This window comes from Netta rufina (assembly GCF_964035555.1).
Source record: "Netta rufina genome assembly, chromosome: 2".
Classification (NCBI taxonomy): Eukaryota; Metazoa; Chordata; class Aves; order Anseriformes; family Anatidae; genus Netta; species Netta rufina.
Window position 1 is genome coordinate 91,715,137 of NC_140124.1, and position 18,909 is coordinate 91,734,045.

The 18,909-nt window shown below is 39.4% G+C and overlaps 1 protein-coding gene across 1 annotated transcript; it reads right to left on the reverse strand.

The window, feature by feature from the left end:
• Positions 1–6,926: 6,926 nt before the first annotated feature.
• ZNF830 (zinc finger protein 830) lies at positions 6,927–18,093 on the reverse strand (the record flags this gene model as incomplete). Its single annotated transcript, XM_084281491.1, has 10 exons — positions 6,927–7,590; positions 9,460–9,536; positions 10,951–11,031; positions 13,585–13,648; positions 14,306–14,396; positions 15,100–15,311; positions 16,605–16,638; positions 17,205–17,325; positions 17,760–17,850; positions 17,963–18,093. 10 exons carry the CDS (start codon positions 18,091–18,093, stop codon positions 7,407–7,409), a joined length of 1,086 nt encoding a protein of 361 aa, XP_084137617.1. The 3' UTR covers positions 6,927–7,406.
• Between the last annotated feature and the right edge of the window lie 816 nt (positions 18,094–18,909).

Sequence of the window (18,909 nt, forward strand, 5' to 3'; positions counted from 1 at the left end):
AGGGATGAGACACAGTGCAAGCCCTGCCAGCTCTGCCAAGAGTCTGTGGTAGATCCTAGCTATCAAGGAAACACTATGGCATCTCTCATGCTCTGTTCAGCTGCTAGTGTCCACTGTTGCCAGCTCGGTCCGTCTGCCATCACCACTAACACCCAGGCGCCCGGCAGCAACTAGTTCCAACAGCCCCGCGCCGCCCCGGGGCCGCCCGCGAGCAGGGGCCAGGCGCTGCCCGCTGTGGGCTGAGGAAGCCTCTTGGGTTGAGAGGACTGCAAGACCACGAGACATAATAAAATATAGCTGGGTTAGGTGCCCGGGCCCACTTTTTGAGGGCGCCAGCGTTTTCTGTGGGGCAGGAAACCTTAATTTTGACCGCTCTGCTTTAGGAAGGGAGAACAGGCTCCTTTTTTGTTGTTGCTGTTTTTTTGGCACTCTGACATTTTGCCCTGCAAAGTTGCCAACGTAGTACTCATTTCTGTGCCTGCTTAAGAGCAGGAAGAGGCCCGTTGGTACAAGGCCCCAAGCACTCTCCCCGGCCAGGCCCCATCCAGCCCCACCACGGCCTCCTGCCGAAGCCCACAGCAGAAACCCCCGGGACTTTTAGGGGCACGCACACTTTGCTCAGCCAGAACGAACCGACCAGTGTTTCCCCTAGGTTCCTGTACAAAATAAAGTCCTGTTTAGCTCACCACTAATTACGCATTCAGGCCGCGTTTTGGGTATGAATAAAATCTAGCGCCTGTCAAACGACACGCTAAGGTTGCTGCCTGGACAGGTAACATCCCCTCGCAAGCCCTTCATGATGTCCAGATTAATTAAAACCAGAGACCTAAACTGAAGAGCGCTGGGTGATGCAATGGCTGGTTGCTAGCTGTTGGAACTAGTTTTTAACTGCATTTTCTGTTTGTCCATCCACCTTCTTTTTAATTTCTGCTGCATAATTCAGTACTGCAATATTGTTTTCCTCACCACTTCCAAATCCAGAATCCCATTAGCCCGCCATGTCCATTCACTTTGCACTCCTTGGACACAAAGCTTTAACAATTGAACTGTATTCAGTGCATTTTAATATAAACTAAAAACACAATGCAAATGCAATACTTTTTAAAACATGGTATCTCAAAGTGTGTTATTATTATTGTATAGGGCTAAGTACTATTTCAGTATTTTGTGTCATTTTCTGTATTCTGTGGGCTTTTCTTCACCTTAGTACCTTTGCACTAAGTTTTGTCACTGTAACCATTTGTAGAGTTGCCATTGTTACAGTTTGCACTTATCCAAATGGGGTTTTTGGTTGTTTTAGTTGTGGCTTCTTCTTTTTTTTTTTTTTTAATTATTTTTCTTGGATTGGTTTGTTTTTTCTTTTTGTTGTTGTTGTTTTGTTCTTTTTTTTGTTTGTTTGTATATAATGAAGGAAAAACTGGAAATAATGTCAAGGTACCTCAGTTATTTGACAGCGCTAGAAACCTGCTGTAAAATTGTTCTGGACTATTGTAACTGTGTCAATAATTGAAATTTAAGGAGAGAAAAAAAAAAAAAAAAAAACAACCTGTGTGAGAAAACTTGCCTGCATTGAAATGCTGTGCTATGCTGGTTGTACTCAAGTGTTATTTTTTTAATAGTGAGAAGATTTTTTTTTCTTTTTTTTTGCCTTTTTTTTTTTTTTGTTTTCTTTTCCTCGTTTTTGTTCCTACATTTTAGGCTGTCTTCAGAAGTTACTGGCCTGGGGGCTCTGTAATGTATCTCATCATGCCCTAGTGCATTAGCCACCAGACAGGACTTTTCCAAAGCCCCATGAGACAATGCTTTCTATGGACTAATCTACAGAGGAGTTTCTGCCATTTCTAACTTTCTTATTATTCTGAGACATCAAAATAAAACACTTCTTTTACTCTTTAAGCAACTGTGCTTCCTAACTCTTGTGTTGCTCTCATTTTACTGTTCCAGTTTTAACACTGTTGTGGGTCATAACATAAAGGAAAGTTATTTTGGGGGATTAATTTTCATCGATGTTCATGCTTTGGCTAATCTGTATAAAAGCATGGGCCGTTAGTGTTCTAAACCACTGTATTCAGCTAGAGACTTGACAGTAAATTAAATGAGACGTTTTTATAAATAAATTTTTTTCCTGATTTAAAAGAGACGTGGTAGCTTTGTGCATACAACTGTTGTGTTGTTTAAACTTTGTTCTTTGTAACCAAGTTGCTAATTTGTCATTTGAGAAACACTATTTTATGGATTGTCAAACTAAGGTCATAGACAAATTGCTTGTTTTCATTAATGATTAAAGGTTTCATATCATCACGCTTAAGGTCCCAGTGCTCATTGGGAAGGAGTGTAACAACTGTGCAATACTGCCAATACTAGCCAGTACATTAGCACTTTCATTGTCAGGGATGACGATTCTTCACATGATTAGATGGATCCAGACTGTGCCATTAGTACAGCATGCAGGATTTCTAAAAACCCCTTTTTTTGTTTGTTTGCTTTTTTAAAGCTGCTCTGGAGTATTTCTCATACAGCATAGGAAAGACAGAATTTGGACTCTTGCTAGAGGAAGCCACTGTATTTTTATATGCTTTCCCATACTGATTTTAAGATCAGATATTTGCAGAAGAAAGAGAACAACAAAAGAACAAACTTGGGTACTAAGCATGGTGTTGTTAAGGCCCATCATATTTTCCGATTCCCTGCAGCATTCAGTTACAAGGCTGCTCAAGAGCACCTTTCACAGGTCAAATAGGCCAGCAGCTGGGAGGAACATTACAATTTGCCTAATTAAAAAGGATTTCTCCCATCCTGCCCTGAAATACTGCTTGAGCCATTCAGCTCCTCCGTTGGTGCTGCTGACCCAAGTTCTCTCGTCACACCTAAGTGAAATACGGGCTGGCTCCGAGCTGCTGCTGCACAGAGCACTTCTGCCCACCTCTCCTTTTCAGGGCACTGGCAATTCTTTCATGTTTACTTGTTCTCCTCCCGCAAAACTAGAGTTTTTGGCAGTGCAAGTGAGTACCATCCTTAATGACCTGTCTAGTTCTAGAGCCTGCATCCCCACTCTGCTAAGGCCTACATTTATCTCTTGGTGCTTGGCTTGGGGTCCCAGTTCCCCTCGCTGCCCTGGCCAGATGCTCGTGCAGTGTATTGCTCTTGCTTTCATTGGAAACTAGGGCGCAGGGAGCTGCAATGCACTGGGTCATGAGTCCGAGCCTGGAAATAGGATATGAGCAAGATGTGCATACAGACCTGGAAACGTGTAGAAGTTAACAGCTTTTTCCACACAGATGCAGCAACAGAGCATCTCTTGATAATAAATCCTACGGAGGAAAACTCTGGAGTGCCTCATTGCATCTCAGAGCTGAATTAGCTACTCCAACCTCTGGGTTGCTTTCAACGATAGGCTGTACTACTGACCTTCACCCCAATAAAGTTTTTTGTTACTACTTCTTGAAATATATTTTAGTTCTTACTCTTGAAAATAGAGTGCTGAAGCTGCTTTTGCAGCAAGGACATCCCTACCTTTTATCTCCTAAACAGAAAAAAAAAAAACAAAAAAACATTGCATCTCAACACAAAGTAGGTCAGGGTTTTTGTCTCCCAGTAAAGCTATGGCAGCAGCAGCTCTGTCGTGTTTAGTATCTTTCACGTAAATAATTCCCACACGCCTAGCAGAATTGGCTAGAGCAGACTGAGATTTAAACTCACTAGTTCTGAGGTACATCTGTATATGGGATAAGCAGAGGTAAAATGAAGGCGTGGACATAGGAAGAAAAAAGAAATCTTTTGAGAGCTTTTGCAAAAAACAACACAGGCAGAAATGTGATAAAATCTAGAAATGTGATAAAATTTTAATGTTGGAAAAGATTTCTAACTGGCAAGAGAAAGTTCTTGAATAGCTTTAATATGAAATGTGCAAGCAAAACATGAGAAGGTAGATCTGGAGGAAAAAATAAATAAAAACTTAGAAATGTTATCCAGGATAGAAAACTAAACCATTCATACCCGAAGGTAGATAAAAGGAAGCATGCAGCTGATACAAAAGGGTCAATTCACACAACTGCGAGTTACCAACTGAAAGATAAAATAAGCTCTGCAGCTTTCACATCATCTACCAGACTACCAGAGTTCTGGCAAACATCTCAAATTCAAGTTCTCTTCTGCTTCTCTTGTGGAAAAATATAGGAAAGTAAGAATGCTGGCTGGAATAGTCAACCAGAAGGAAACAAGTCAGAGGTATTCAGTTACATAACCTAGTCCACTGCTAACAGCCAGAGCTCTTTCTGTTCTGATATAGCCAGAAGGCATCTGTGGGCCCCAAGGTGCATGTATGTGGCTGTCATGGCTCCCAGGAAGCTAGCAGCAGGTCAAGGCTGCCACAAATGTAGCCCAGGCCTCCCTGGGCTGCATGGGTGAGGAGTTTCTGTGGAGACATGTGAGACAGTGAAAAAGCATGCATTGAACCAGGCAGAAATAGAAGCCTCCCTATTTTTGTTGTTTGTTCTTTTCATTTTTAAATACTCAACAACGTGGAAAAAGAGTGCTTCTATGGGATCGGAGAGATCCAAATTCAGTTTATTCCACAGTCCCAATCTCAGCTGAATATATTTCAGCACTAATTACATACTTGGAACAAGACCTTCCCCTTCTCAGGTGAGCATTGTGATGATCAGGCAAGAAAGCTGCATGCTCACTAGTTCAGTCATTTTACAGTGGCACTTCTACGAGGCAGATGACGATTGTTAGGCTGCTCTCCTAGATCACAGGAACTCTAAGTTCAAAGAACAGCATAGAGAAGAGATTTGAACACAGATCTTTTATACCCAGAAGTGCTGTTACTACCTATCAGTTGCCCAAGACATCAGTGCCTCAGCTATAGTTTTGCGAGGAAAGAATCTGGTTTAGATGTCTACACAAGGGAATCGTTTGTGTTTCTTTTCCGAGTGAAAAGGGCAGGATAGCTCTAAGTCGAGTGATGAAGAGAAGCTGAACTGAAGGCAGAAACTGCTTCACACAAGAAAATATGGCCTGAATGACACTTAGTAGGGATACAAGTACATGTTGCTTTTCTTGCCATGGAAGCGCATTTACTCCTTTGTTGCAGGAACAAACACAGTAGTGCTGATTAAATTGTAATGTTTCTGCACCAGCGGAGTGTGCTGTCACTACAGACAAGCACATGTCTCAAGACAATAACAAAAGAAGTGTCGTACTCACCTGGTGTTACCCAATGAAAAGGAATTTCTAAACTATTGCATACTCACATTATGTTTTTTTAATGACAGCTACAATGTGATGCCTACTGGTTGAATGTCTGATTTCCTATTGCAAGAGTTCTTGAGTATAAGGCAAAAAAGAAAGTATTTGTAGGTTTTGCAAATATTTGAGTAATCTGACCTTTCTTCTTAAGAGCTACTTTAAATCAGTGTTTCTGAGATGATAAAATGCAGAGAATTTACAGTGGCTTGTAATAATGAAAACTTGTCTCACCTCAAATTGAGCTGACTGGCCGAAGTTAACATTAATGTTCTTTGTACCCAGTATTTGTGTTTCTGAAGGAAATTTTAGAATTCTATGCTTTACTGGAACAATTAGTCACATCACCGAGTGACAATATTGTTTAAGCTTAGTTTGTTCCTGTCTTTTGTTTTTGTACAAGCACTCTTGTGCTCTGCTGCACCAAATACAGAAGTAGCTATGGAAAAAGCATCAAGTCATGACAGCAGCAGCTTCATGGTGGGAGAGAAGTTAACACACAGGTTACCATTTGATTGTCTGCATTAGCAGAGACTTGTTAACTACCAACACGTGCCAGTACCAGCCCGTAATTAGCTGCTCCCAGCAGAGAGTGGTACTTGTAACTGTCTCCTCCCTTAATTCCAATTTGGCAGTTTTCTAGAAGCTCTGGAGATCAGAGAATTAAAATAGTCTTCTGAATTCCACTGAGCTGAAAAGCAGAAGCAGCTAAAAAAAAAAAAAAAAAAAATCACCTCAATAAGGAAAAGGCTCCTGGCATATCAAGAGTTTCTTCCAAAACAGGCAAACCAAACATCTAGCTTTAATTATTTGAGGCAAATATATAGAAAGATTTCATCAGAACAAGGCTTTCTGCCTTTAAAACCTCATTAACTTGCTTTAAAATTAGAATGTTTAAAAAAAATGAAGCTAAGCTGTTCCTTCACAACTTTGACAAAAAAAGTTAGAGAAGCCATTTGGTCCAACCCCCTGCTCAGGCAGGGCCACCTAGAACAGATTGTCCAGTCAGCTTCTGAGCATCTCCAAAGCCTCTCCGAGCAACCTGTGCTAGTGCTGTCACCCTAATTAAACCCTAAAATTAAATCACACATTTTCCCTATTTTTTCCAAAGTCCTCAGGTAGCCTAACGAATTTTAAGGGTTTTGAAAGTCAAAAACATGCCTCATTTAAAAAAGAAAAAAAGAAAAAAAGAAAAAAAAAAGGGGGGGGGGACTTACCAAAGCTCAAAGTACTTCTCTTTTCCATGTCCCAGTTTTGTTAAGTCCTTAGGTTCTTGTTTTTCACTTCATCTGTGTTTATCAGAACAGAAATCTATTTTAGATGCTCTCCTTTACTATGTTAGAAAAAATTCTGGTATTTAGAGCTAAATAAATGATATTATGTTATCAGTTTCCAGAGCAGTACATTCTGCTCTGGCATTTTGTTACCATTTCAGTCGGTTATGGAACTATTTAACCATTGTGTTTTCATCCCTCTGGCTTAAAAATATCTGGCTACATTACGGCCACATTACAATAAGCAAAACAACTGATACTATAAAGAAAAATCTTCAAAACTGCCTATGGCTCATCATATAAACTGTGGAGAAGGTGTAGCTCACCATTTCTGAGTTTGGCACTTCCAGACACAGAAACACTCTAACAGTTCCTGAAAAAACTACATGTTTTATTGGGGGCTGGGGGAGTGGGGGAGTGGAGGAAAGAGAGCTGATAAACTTTTAAGATAAACTTTTTAAGATAAAGGCATAAGATTTTCTTTTTGCTACCCATCCCACGTAGGAAAACTCTGTAAACTAACACTTTTGCTAGTCCTTTACTTCTATACACAATAACCCAAGTCTCCAAATTACTAGATATAATTAATGTTACCAAAAGCTTAGAAACTCTTCAGTTCACTAATTAATCCCATTAAAATACCTCTGGTAGGAAATCAGTATTTTTAATAAGAAAAGTACATTCAAAATTGTAAAACATTTGCAATATACAATTTTTACAGCAAGTAATACACCATTGTAGACCTACAAAGGTTTGTTTTTTAAACGCACTTGGCTCTTTACCCTCTCATGATCCTCTTTAAATAAATATTTAACGAAAACATTTCACTTCTAATAATGGAAGTAACATCATGATAAAGAGAGTATCAGCCATGTTACAAAAACGCTACAACAAAGCCCCTTTCACCCGCCAGTCTTGAGACAGCAAATCCTGCAACTCTTCTTCATCTTCGCTACCAATAGCCTCATCTTCTTTCTCTTGTGTTGCTCTTAATATCATGGCTTCTTTAAATTGCTCTTTCATCATATCCTGGCGGTTACGCAAAAGCTCAACACGGCGATAGCATTCACTGTTGAGAAGCAAACCACCTATTAGTATTTGTGGCCTTTTCAAACTAAATGCATTTTCTACAGTGCCCCATTGCGTTTTTCCAACTTTGGATATAAAAAACTCAGCAGCTTCCCACCAACTAAAAATGTGATTGCACCTTCTCTGTACTAATCAAACAGAAACAGACCAGAGGAGAGGAGTGCAGTCAGTTCTCTAGCAATGAGCTAGAGAATTGTTCCAAACATGGAACAATTGCGATACCCCCACAAATTGATTTAAGAAAAACACAGAAGCTCTACCCCACACTGAGCTGCCAGTCTTTGCTCCACCTAGGGTGTAGCAAATACACACATACTGTAGAAAAGTGATCATTAGCCATCACTTTGATACCTTATTTGTGGTATCTTTGAACTAATGTCAACATCAGATCGTGTTCAGATCATTTGTCTGCTTACTGAGTGCTACACTAGAACTTTTAAAGTAAATGAAATCCCCAAGTTTCAGTTTTCTATTTACTTAAGAAGTTCTAGCCACAAAATGTTTTACAATAATAATTCTAGCCACTTTAACAAGATATTTTGTTGAAGACGTGTATCTCAGTCAGGCTGATACTTTTTCATCTTTGGTTTTCCCAATTCTATTTGCTAGGAAGAATCAAAAAGTAAAGATAATTGCTTGGATCCTCTTTCCCCTTGCCTATCTGCAATAGGATAACTTGCAGGGCAGCCATATCTGAATATTTGCAGGCTAAGGAAAATATGACTGTCGCTGAAATTGATTTGATTCTGAATTTGAATTTAGTTTGAAACAGTCTGAACTTAAATGCATGCAAAACCCAAAGCTACAGAAACAGTGTTTAAAAATTTGGAATTTTTCTCTCAAGCAAAATAATTGTGCTAGCAAACCTGAAACTCTCTCTCAGTTTCTGAATTTGGCTCTATGTGCTGTAGCAACCTAAGCCAGTGGTAAAAACTCAAGGACAGGCTTAGCTTAAACCCTCTCCATTATTATAGCAACGTTGCTAAAAGACATTCCTTTACTACCAAAACTCAATTTGAACCCAACACTGTTGTTATTATTCCGACTGTCCAGAAGTCTGTCCAGATGACTGAAGTGTTGCTGTTATTTTTTGTACTTTCTTTTTGCTGAAAGGCTCATTAAAATCAGGATTCAACTTTTTCTTTTCAGTCTCTAACACTGACATAGCTAATTGTGAGTTCCTTATTCAGCCTTGTCATGGTACCAGTCTGTTCCACTGAGCTGTACTTTAGATTACGTAGAATTTAAAGTAATGCTACACTTACCATTTCAACAACAAGCATTTTGGTAATGAGGCATATCATTCAACAAAACCTTTAAGTTAACTTTTATTAGAAAAAGGAGAGCTAGTCACAGAACAACGCTTTTTTTCTTTACACAGCGAATGTATGGTCAAAACACAAATCTCATTATGGAAAATTTTAGTTGTTTGTATTGCAGAATATATGCTCCTGTCTTTAAAAAAACAGCTAAATAGGTTCACATTAATTCTACATCAATCAGATTTCAAAGAGAGATGCAAATTAAGATATTTGACAGGTAGAGTGAGGGAATTTATATGAAGGATTTACATTCTATTGTTTTATTTTGCCCTTGCCTGGCTTGCTGTATTTTCCATGATTGTAGTGCAATCTCTCTTTGCAAATAATTTCATACCTTCGCACCAAAATTCGTGTTTTTATCAGGTATCAGTCTGAGATTTGAGGGAGTCTTTCTTTCTCCTTCAAATATTTAGCTGATTAACAAACTGTAGTATCACGGAAAATTAAAAATGTTTTACCATTCTAGTCAAATAATGATCCATTACAGCTGGAGAACAGAAAGTCTGAGGAAAAATTGATCTACTTACATCTGCTCATCAATTTCTCCAATCTCCCGATCTAGTCGTCCTTCCTCATCCTCTTCTGCCACTATTGCTTCTGAAATCTAAACAAGAAAAGCTCTAAGAGAATTCACCTTCATCCTGAATTCCTCTGTCGTTCCTTTTTGGCGCCTGTGTCTTCCTTTCTTCCCCTCTACCCCAAGTCAAGTGCCTCGTAACTGTCAATCTGCTATACATATACACCTTCTTCACAAAAGACTCTGGAGGCATATATGGAAAGAGACTGATCTGGTTTAACTATATATTAAAATGTTTATTCTTAAAACTAAAAGCAAAAAGTAGTCTGGCTGATTTGGGGTTAACCTTTTGATGTTTTTTTTAATACACTACTCTTTGAAACTGAGCATAAAAGCCATGTGCATCCAAAGTCTGAAGCTGAAACTGGAGCTATATCCCAATACTTGGGACTTAATTACACAACTATTGTGTAATTATTCGAAGTATTGGTTAAATATTCCCACCGGATCCCAAAGTATTTCTAACCTGTTATTTTTTTCAGCATATACTTTCTCAAATCTGAATGTCTGGGAGATGCTATGCAATCAATGGTCCACGCATAACTGAGAAGATTCCTTCTAAGCTGAAGAATTATATGAATGGCTAATGCTAGCAAAATGTACCCACTACTGCTTTTGTATGAATATTTCCTCTGTTTATAGTGCTGAGCGCTTTAAAATGAGCAATGACAATTTCTTTTGCACCACTTTTCTTAGCAGTTGACATATGACAGTTGACAAATTTATTTACAATTAAAATTAAAAACAAATTGGCAAATACCCAAGGGAAACAGTGGGAACACCACGTATCTGTAAAGACAGTTTTAGGTGGTAACAAAGGACAGATGAAAACTTGTTCTCAGAAGACCTTCCATGCAATGCTAAATGGTAAAAAAAAAATTAAATAAAATAAAAGGAAGTACAGAAAAATCGTGGTCAACTTACATCTCACACACACAGAATCTTACATCCTTTCCAGTACATTTAAACAAATCATAAAATCAAGGTTACTTACACTTTATAGATCCTTTTTCAAGGAGACAAATGGGTGATAGTGTTTTGTTCGTTTGGGTTTGTTTTCTATTTTGTTTTGTGTTTTTCCTTTTTTTTCTCTTCAAGGTTAAAATACGAATATATCTCATCTAAAGCCCATAATCATGTCCTCTTTGAATACACAACACTGATCTGGGGTTTATGCTATCTTATTTAAATGCAATGTAACAAATCCAACTATATATACCGATGACTGGCTCCTCATCAAAAGTATTTGCAACTTAATTTTCCTTGAGTGGAAAATGTAAAGAACCATTTGCTCATTTATAAAGTGCATTTAACCACACACTGCATTGCAGACAAACTGCTGACAACTGCATGTCAGTCATTTCACAGAGCTGCACGAAACTGTTGTTCTCCTTCTTGTGTATAGTATTTAGAATCAATAAAAATAGATTCCATTACTTACTGTGTTGACCTGTCGTATTGCCTTCTGAAATTCATCCCATTCTTTGTCCATCTGATCCTTTGGAGCATCAACTTTTCGCACCTAAAGAAAGTGAAAACACAGGCTCGTTAATGATTAATGCCTAGTGAGCCAACAGCTGGAAACAAGTGGGATAAAACAGCATAATTTTGCCATGTTCTGAGAAAACCTGGTCAAAATATATGCATTACCTAAATTGAAGTAACTAGGATAGTACAGCAGCGCAAGTGTTTTGGACAAAAAATATCTGACTCTACTCCCGGTTTTAAACAAGAAGTTTGACTACAGTATTAAAGAATAATTGACTAAGAATGGATGGTGTGAGATGTCTGGACTAACAAGAACGACTAAGCCCCATTAATCTGATTTCACTATGTCAAGTAGTAACTTTTAAATTTTGCCGAGAGCTGTCTGTTCAGTTGTATATAAGAGCTAGGACGCAAGCTAAAAAGGAGTGAAGTATTTGTTTTTAGCATGACATAAAATATGGTGTTATGCAGTCACTGGCTTAACTAGTGGTAGCCTGATTATATTTCAAGTCTAAATTGATTTTGTTGGCTAGCAGGAGAAATAGCACAGCTGCATTCCACTTTTCAAACAATCTGCAAAGGTATTTCTTCCGTGGTAGACAGCATTAATTACTAAAACAAGAGGACTGAAAAAGTAGGTGTAAGTATGGGTTTAAGATCTATAAATAAAGTAATCAAAACCAGATTGTGCTTTTAACTTAAGCAAGTAAATCAGATCATCTACCCGTGTAACCAAAACAGCTCAAGACTGGAAGCTGTGACATAGACGTTAGATGACAGATTATGCCTGGTTCTGGACTGGGTGGAAATCACATAGCTAAGAGAACCAAGCAGTTTGTACAGATTAATTCGTGACATCCTTTTGCATTAGCTTTGTTTTTCTTTTATTCATTCCTCTCTTTTGGTAACGTGTCAGTCATCATCCCAGTAAAGACAATGGTATGTTTTGTTGCTGAATTATTATATAAAATCCAGTAGTATGAATTAAGTTTATAGAATACATTAGAAGCTTCCCAGCAAACTACGCATTGAAAGTCATCATTTCATCTTCTGTTTTGTGATTATTTTTATCATGTGTGTATGTACTGTGTTACTATGCATTGTGGTTGTCTTTTGTAATTCATAATTATTTGTATTTCTTACAATAAATTTAAACACTAAAGATATTATTTTTCCTTGAAATATTTGTCTAACACAGATCTTATATGCTCCATACATTCCTGATGTAAAGAACCAACACTTTTGAAGCCCAAAAACTCCCCTCCAGAAACACCACGGTTAATTCTGAGAATAATTATTTTGTGCATGGCTCCAACACAGAATCACAGTAGTCATCCCACTCTAAGTGATGCCATATTTTCCCTCCTCTTCACATTTGCTGAATTTAGAAAGGGCTGATTAAAAAGAAGTGCATCTGTGGGCATTCAAGAGAGTTTACTGAACCACTCATAAATTTTATAATCAAAGAAAATGACCAGGGCAAAGATCACTAACCAGTGTCCTCACAAATATAAAAGCATGTTCTCCTTTGCCAGCTAGACATTTCCACTCTGTGAATGCTTCCCAAGTCATGCTAAAACTACATATTGACAAATGTAACACAACAGTCACATGCAAAAATAAAATAAAAAATAAAAAACCCACGTCTTTTTCAGATACATATTTGAACGCTCAAAATGTCATTATTCAGAAGTATTTACATGTGCCACCACAGACTTGTGTGCATTTGTGGTGCCAAGAGAATCTTGCCAGAGCAAAAAGACACCTAGGCTTGCAATTGTGACGATGGGATTACATGGACATAAATGAGCATTATTTGGAAGGTCCCCAAATCAAAACCCAATTTAAGTACACCAACAGCCTGAGACAATGTGGACAATAGAAAAATGCACTCAAGGAAAATAAATAAAGCTTTGAGTCAACAAAATTATTATGAAGCAATAGTATTAGTAAGTTTAAATGAAGGATTATTAAGTATGAATGAATCTGACCGAATTCCAAGATTTTTTGGAGAATGCCCACGTATTTTTTCTGAGCATGAAAAGACCCATAGCAGTAAAAGATGAGAGGGCTGAAGACCACGTTCACTGTTGTAGTAGCCAGTACTAGAGTTTACAACGCATGCCATAATCCAGCTGTTTTCATTCTATCAGGCTGGATAATAACATTGCACAGTAACTCATGCGTTTCAAAAGGATCTCTCAGAAATTAGAGAACTATCCTCAGTTCAGAAGCACAATTGGATGTAAAAATGAGGTGAAATGCTTTTTCTTGGGTGACTCCAAGGAGTAACAGGTGAATTGTCCAAATCTCAATCCAGCATTTTAAATCAACAAATAATATTTCTTTTTCTTTATAAGCCATGAAGGAACTGCAATCAAAAATACGTTCTGAGAGATGATATAACAAGCTCTTCCTGACCCTCACCTCTCTTTTCATGCCTTCTAATTAATCCAGAATGAAATAGCTTAGTCATTTTCTTATATTCTGGCACAACTAATTACCTGGAAAAATATCCTCACTACTCAGAAAATTGTTACAACTGACAGAAATAAGTCTAGCAGCGTAAAAAGATCAGGCCACTTACTTTTGCGTCCACCTCAGGATCATCAAAGAACCCTTCTGGCAAAGCCTCAGCAGTGTTTTCTTTCCTGGAACGTTTGATTATGATTACTCCAAGGTATCACTTTAGAACCTCTTTTACAGTGGTTAAAAAACAGTCAACAGTAAAATCCTTAATTTTTATAAAAAGGCCCAGAAATGCAGGAAGCATTTTTATGACACAAATTTAACCTACAACCATCAAAACTTGTTTCTTCACTTTGGCCTTAACAAACCCAGAGGTTTAAACCTCACTGCCGGGACAGGAGCTGTAGCTCAGGCTTCCTAAACTATTTGTTCCAATGTGCTAAGCATCCAGACATTTTAACAGAAGGCTCTACTTGTGATAGCCTAAACCAATGTCCAAAAAGTGCCTAGGTGAGCTGAACCACTGCCACAGAACAAGTAAATGTTTTGTTTTGTTTTGTTTGTTTGTTTTTAAACAGTTAAAAGCAGTGGTTGACACTGAACTTCAAAAGTACCAGATGTAAAAACTTGCAAATAGAGCTGTCTAACAGGCCCCTCATGGCACTGCTCCTGTCCCCAGGGTGTGAAACAACACTTGATGCTGACGACATATATGCAAACTATTCCTAATACAAGTTAACAATATGATGGATTTTTAAGCAATCACAATCTGTATTTCCTGGAAGGGTAACATCTATTTACACTTTCCAAGTTTTTCAATCTTTGATTTGACTGCTTACCTCTCTACTACCTTCTCTTGTATCTCTGCTTTCTGTATGGATCCTGAATGGGAAACTACAGGAGCAGCTGTAGTTTTGCTGTCAAAGAAGTCTGAAAGAAAGGACAGACACCTGTGAGCAAAAAGAATAACTGCTGAACCTTCTATATAAAATTCTGACTAGACAGGAATTTAAATTAATACGTTACTGAATCAAGGGAAGAAAAGGCAGACATTACTCCACTTGATAGCCTCAAACAATTACAACATAAAAGTGATAAACATGGTGAGAAAACACTGCACAATAACAAACTAGCAAAGAATCTCTCTCCTTTCTCTCTTTCCAGCAATACACCACAGCCAGCTAATAGCAACAATTAGAAAAAGAAAGCAAAAACCCTTCCATCATCAATGGCATCACTAGCAATCATCAACGACATTAAGTTCAACAAGGTAAATGCCTGGTGCTGCACCTGGGACAGAGTACTGCCAGCCACAGGCACGCACTGGGAGCAGAGGGGCTGGATGGCAGCTCAGCAGAAAAGAGATTTGGGGTGCTGGCAGACAGCAGGCTCAGCATGAGCCAGCAGCGTGCCCTGGCAGCCCAGCGGGGTGCCATTAAACACAGCACAGTCAGGCAGTCAGGAGAGGAGATTCTTCTGCTATATTTAGCATTGGTGTGGTCTCACCTGGAGTACTGCGTGCACTTCTGGGCTCCACAGTATAAAAAAGCAAGTCCCTTCCAGCTGAACTATGCTATTCTACCCTAACACAGCTTCATCTTACAGAATCACTTACCACTTCACTCATCATTACCTGTAGGTAGAGAATTAGGTATTGCTTCTGGAGTTGGAGGTGGAATTTCAGTTTTGTGTGTAACGGAAGATTTGTTCGATTGATCTTGTTCCTCTTCATCATCGTCATCATCATCATCATAATTTCCTGACAATAAACTGGGACCGGGACCCTTGGAAGGCTGTTTGCTTGCACTGTTTTGCTCTGTTTCATCAAAAAAATCTGCTGGTAGCCTAGTGAAGAGTACACAATGCAACTGTTTCAAATACCTCAAAAACCAGTTTGACTCCAGCATCTGCAGTCTATTCAGCCTACAAGACTGTATCGCTCACAGATCTTGCACAATATGCTGAACTGCTCAGCTACTGATAAAACCACTGTTTGAAGGCAACACGTAATTGCTGCTTTCTTCTGAAGTTCCCTAGGAATGCTGAGGATAAAGCTGAAAACGCATTTCAGTTCAGTTTTGTTTCTTATATTGAGTATTCTAATAAAAACCAATAAAAGCATCCTACAACAAAGTGAGCTTGGAGGAATGGCAGCTACAGTAATTCTATTTTCGCATTCAAAGCAACTTGCATCTGTAAGATGTCACTTAAATCTTGACACCCTTCATGCCTAATACGACTACTCGCTTTGGGTACCTACTGCAGCTTAGAAGTCCTGTGCAGGCTCAGCAGTGAGAAAACCCAGATTTGTTTAGGATAGCCGGAGGTCTCAGAGACAAACATCGTGCTAGGTTATATTTTAAAATAATCATACTGATCAGTTTAATAATAAAGAAACCTCTCAACTGGCAATTCCACACACATGTGCTAACACACAAAATTCTTACAAGGTGTCTTTAGTGTCAAGATAACACCGCTTAATATCTATGCAAAAAAAATAGTTGATCCCAAGAACAAATTTACAGGAGACCTACAGGCCTTATGTGAAACCTACAAACCCCACGCAGACATCCAAACACCATCAGAAATCTTAAGTGGCAATAAGATGTGTAACTCAATCCCTGGAAGTCAAATACACTCCTATCTTTGCAAGATAAGTATTTACATGAATTTCAAGTGCAAAAAAGTCTTAATAAAAAAGCGCTGATGACATTTGATAGTAGTTTCCGTGGCTAAGCGTCATTTAAATGTATACTACAACATTTGTCCTCATTTTGGACTACCATCTCTTCTGCAGTATGGCACCATTAACTACTGGAGTGCATGCCACAATATAGTTATGTTCATTCCAGTAGACAGTGCAGTAACAACACATATTAAGCAGTAAAAGTCAGACAGTGACAGCAAAGGAATTCCTGTTTTGTCACAGACTGGATTAATACCATGATTTTGTCATCTGCACAGAGCATGATGCTGCCACATTCAGGAACGCACACCCACATTAGAAACTGAACAGAAGCAGGAATCTGCTGATTCTCCGAACCTTTACCCTTGGGTAGGAGAGATGAGGAAGAACAGGGTAAGAATGTAACAGCTGGTAGAGTTACAAGCAAAAAGATACATAGAAGATCTACTTACCCAGATGTAGATGTATGTGGCTTGTCTTCTGTACCTGTATAACAGCCAAAAGTCACTTCTTACAACCCGTGCTTTTAAAAGAAATATCTCTCACGGTCAAACTACTGCAGCAATTTCAGGAAGTTAGGGACTATTATCATTATTTCTGAAGAGCTGCCAATTAAATGTCCCATACTACCATCAGGTACCACGAGTGTTACAGAGTTACAAACCCAACACACACAAGATTGTTACCTTAAATTTGTAGTATCTACTTAGGTTTTCATGCCCACTTAATACCAATGCAATAGCTTGCTTCACAGTACTTACTATAACAGTGAATTTAAAACACTCCTTGTATATGAACCACGAAAAACAAAGAGTATTTTAACCCGGTAAGTTAGAGAAAAGGTAAACTACCAAAAGAGCAGTTTTCTGCTGATCAGTGATCTCACAAAGAGCAAGCCAGACTTTTTCCCTTTCCAGCAGCAACAGGCTGACAGGTTAACTCAACAACCTTGTTAACTCACTTCCACAGCACAGCAAAAGAAAACCAAAGACATTCAAGATGTAAAATAGCTAGATTTTGTCAGGTGCTTGGAAAGTATACTCTCTATTTACCTTTTGCTCTCTTTAACTCTGCATTTTCTGTGTCAACAGTTTTTCTCTTGGCAGGCTTAGACGATGTGCTAGCAGCTGGACCGGTTGCTGTCTGCTTTGTGCCTTTTAACTCTGCAACTCTCTGTAAAGAAGTACACGTTTTTAAGAGGCTTTTCTGTCAGGAGCTGTTGGACTGCAGGTTAAAATACAGCAATTTTAGGATATCTTATTAAAATCAGTTGATATATTTCTATAATAATGTCACTGAAACAGGCGTCACAGATCATAGAATCGCTTAGGTTGGAAGAGACCCGTAAGACCGCCTGGTCCAACCATCACCCCACTACCAGTGTCACCCACTAAACCCTGTCCCCAAGCACCACATCCAGCCTCTCCTTGCACACCCCCAGGGACGGTGCCTCCACCACCCCCCTGGGCAACCCGTCCCAGTGCCTGACCGCTCCTTCTGAGCAGAAACGCCTGAAACCGAGATCGAGGTTTGCGTCAGCCCCTTCGCAACGAGGTGAGGAGGGGGCTGTGAGGCAGAAACCCCCCCCCCCCGGGCTCCTGACCCACCTCGCGGTGCTGCCGGCCCAGGACGTGCGTCTGCCACAGCAGCTCGCCCTTGACGGGCGCGTTGCAGAGCGCGCAGCTGAGGTGCCCCAGGCTGTTGTACGTGGCGGCGGCCGTTAAGGGAAGCGAGACGGGCGCTGAGAGACCCCAACCCCCAGCCCACGACACCCCGTTGCTCGCCCCCAACCCCGCCCCGGGTTTGCGGCGGAGGATATCTGGCGAAGGGCGACTCGATGCGCTTCTTGTCCGCGTTCTGCCGCTGCTTCTCCCGCATCAGCCGCCGCAGCTCCTCCTGCCGCACCGCCGCCCTCCCCGCGCCCGCGCCGCCCGCCGCCATCTTGGCCCGCAGCACCCCGGGGGGGGGAAGGGGCAGGAGGAGCGAGATGCCGCCCTCACGGGGGGGAGGAGAGGGGGCGGGGCTTGTGTGGAGGGCGGGAGGGTGGCCCCGCCCCCCCGGGAAGGGGGGAGGAGGGAGAAAGGGAAGTGCAAAACTATTAAAAAAAATAAAAATCAATTAAAAAATAAAATAAAAATAAATTAAAAAATAAAAATCACAAAAATAAAAATCAATTAAAAAGAAAGTACTGAAACCTCCCATCCCCCCCCAAAAAAAAAATAAAAAATAAAAATTAGAGTCCAAACCAAAATTACCAAAATAAAAAAAATGCCCCCCAAAAATTACAAAAATAAAATCGCCAAAATAAAAAATTAACTACAAAAATAAAAACGTTCAAACGCAAAAGTACCACAATCTGATTACAAAAACTAAAAAAAAAATAGAAAAATAATATTGAAAAATTACAAGCAAAATTACTAACATCACCAAAATAAAAATCACCAAAATAAAAATCAGAGTCCAAATCAAAATTACCAAAATACAAAAATTGCCCCCCAAAATTACAAAAATAAAATCGCCAAAATAAAAAATTAACTACAAAAGTAAAAACGTTCAAATGCAAAATTACCAAAGTCTGATTACAAAAACTAAAAAAAAATAATTCAAAATTACAATAAAATTACTAACATCACCAAAATAAAAATCCCCAAAATAAAACTGTGTCAGCAACAGGGGCAGAATTAAATTCTCCGCCTTCAGCAACTTCCCCCCAGCAGCTACACCCTCAGAGCGCCACCAGGCCTGGACAGGCACTGT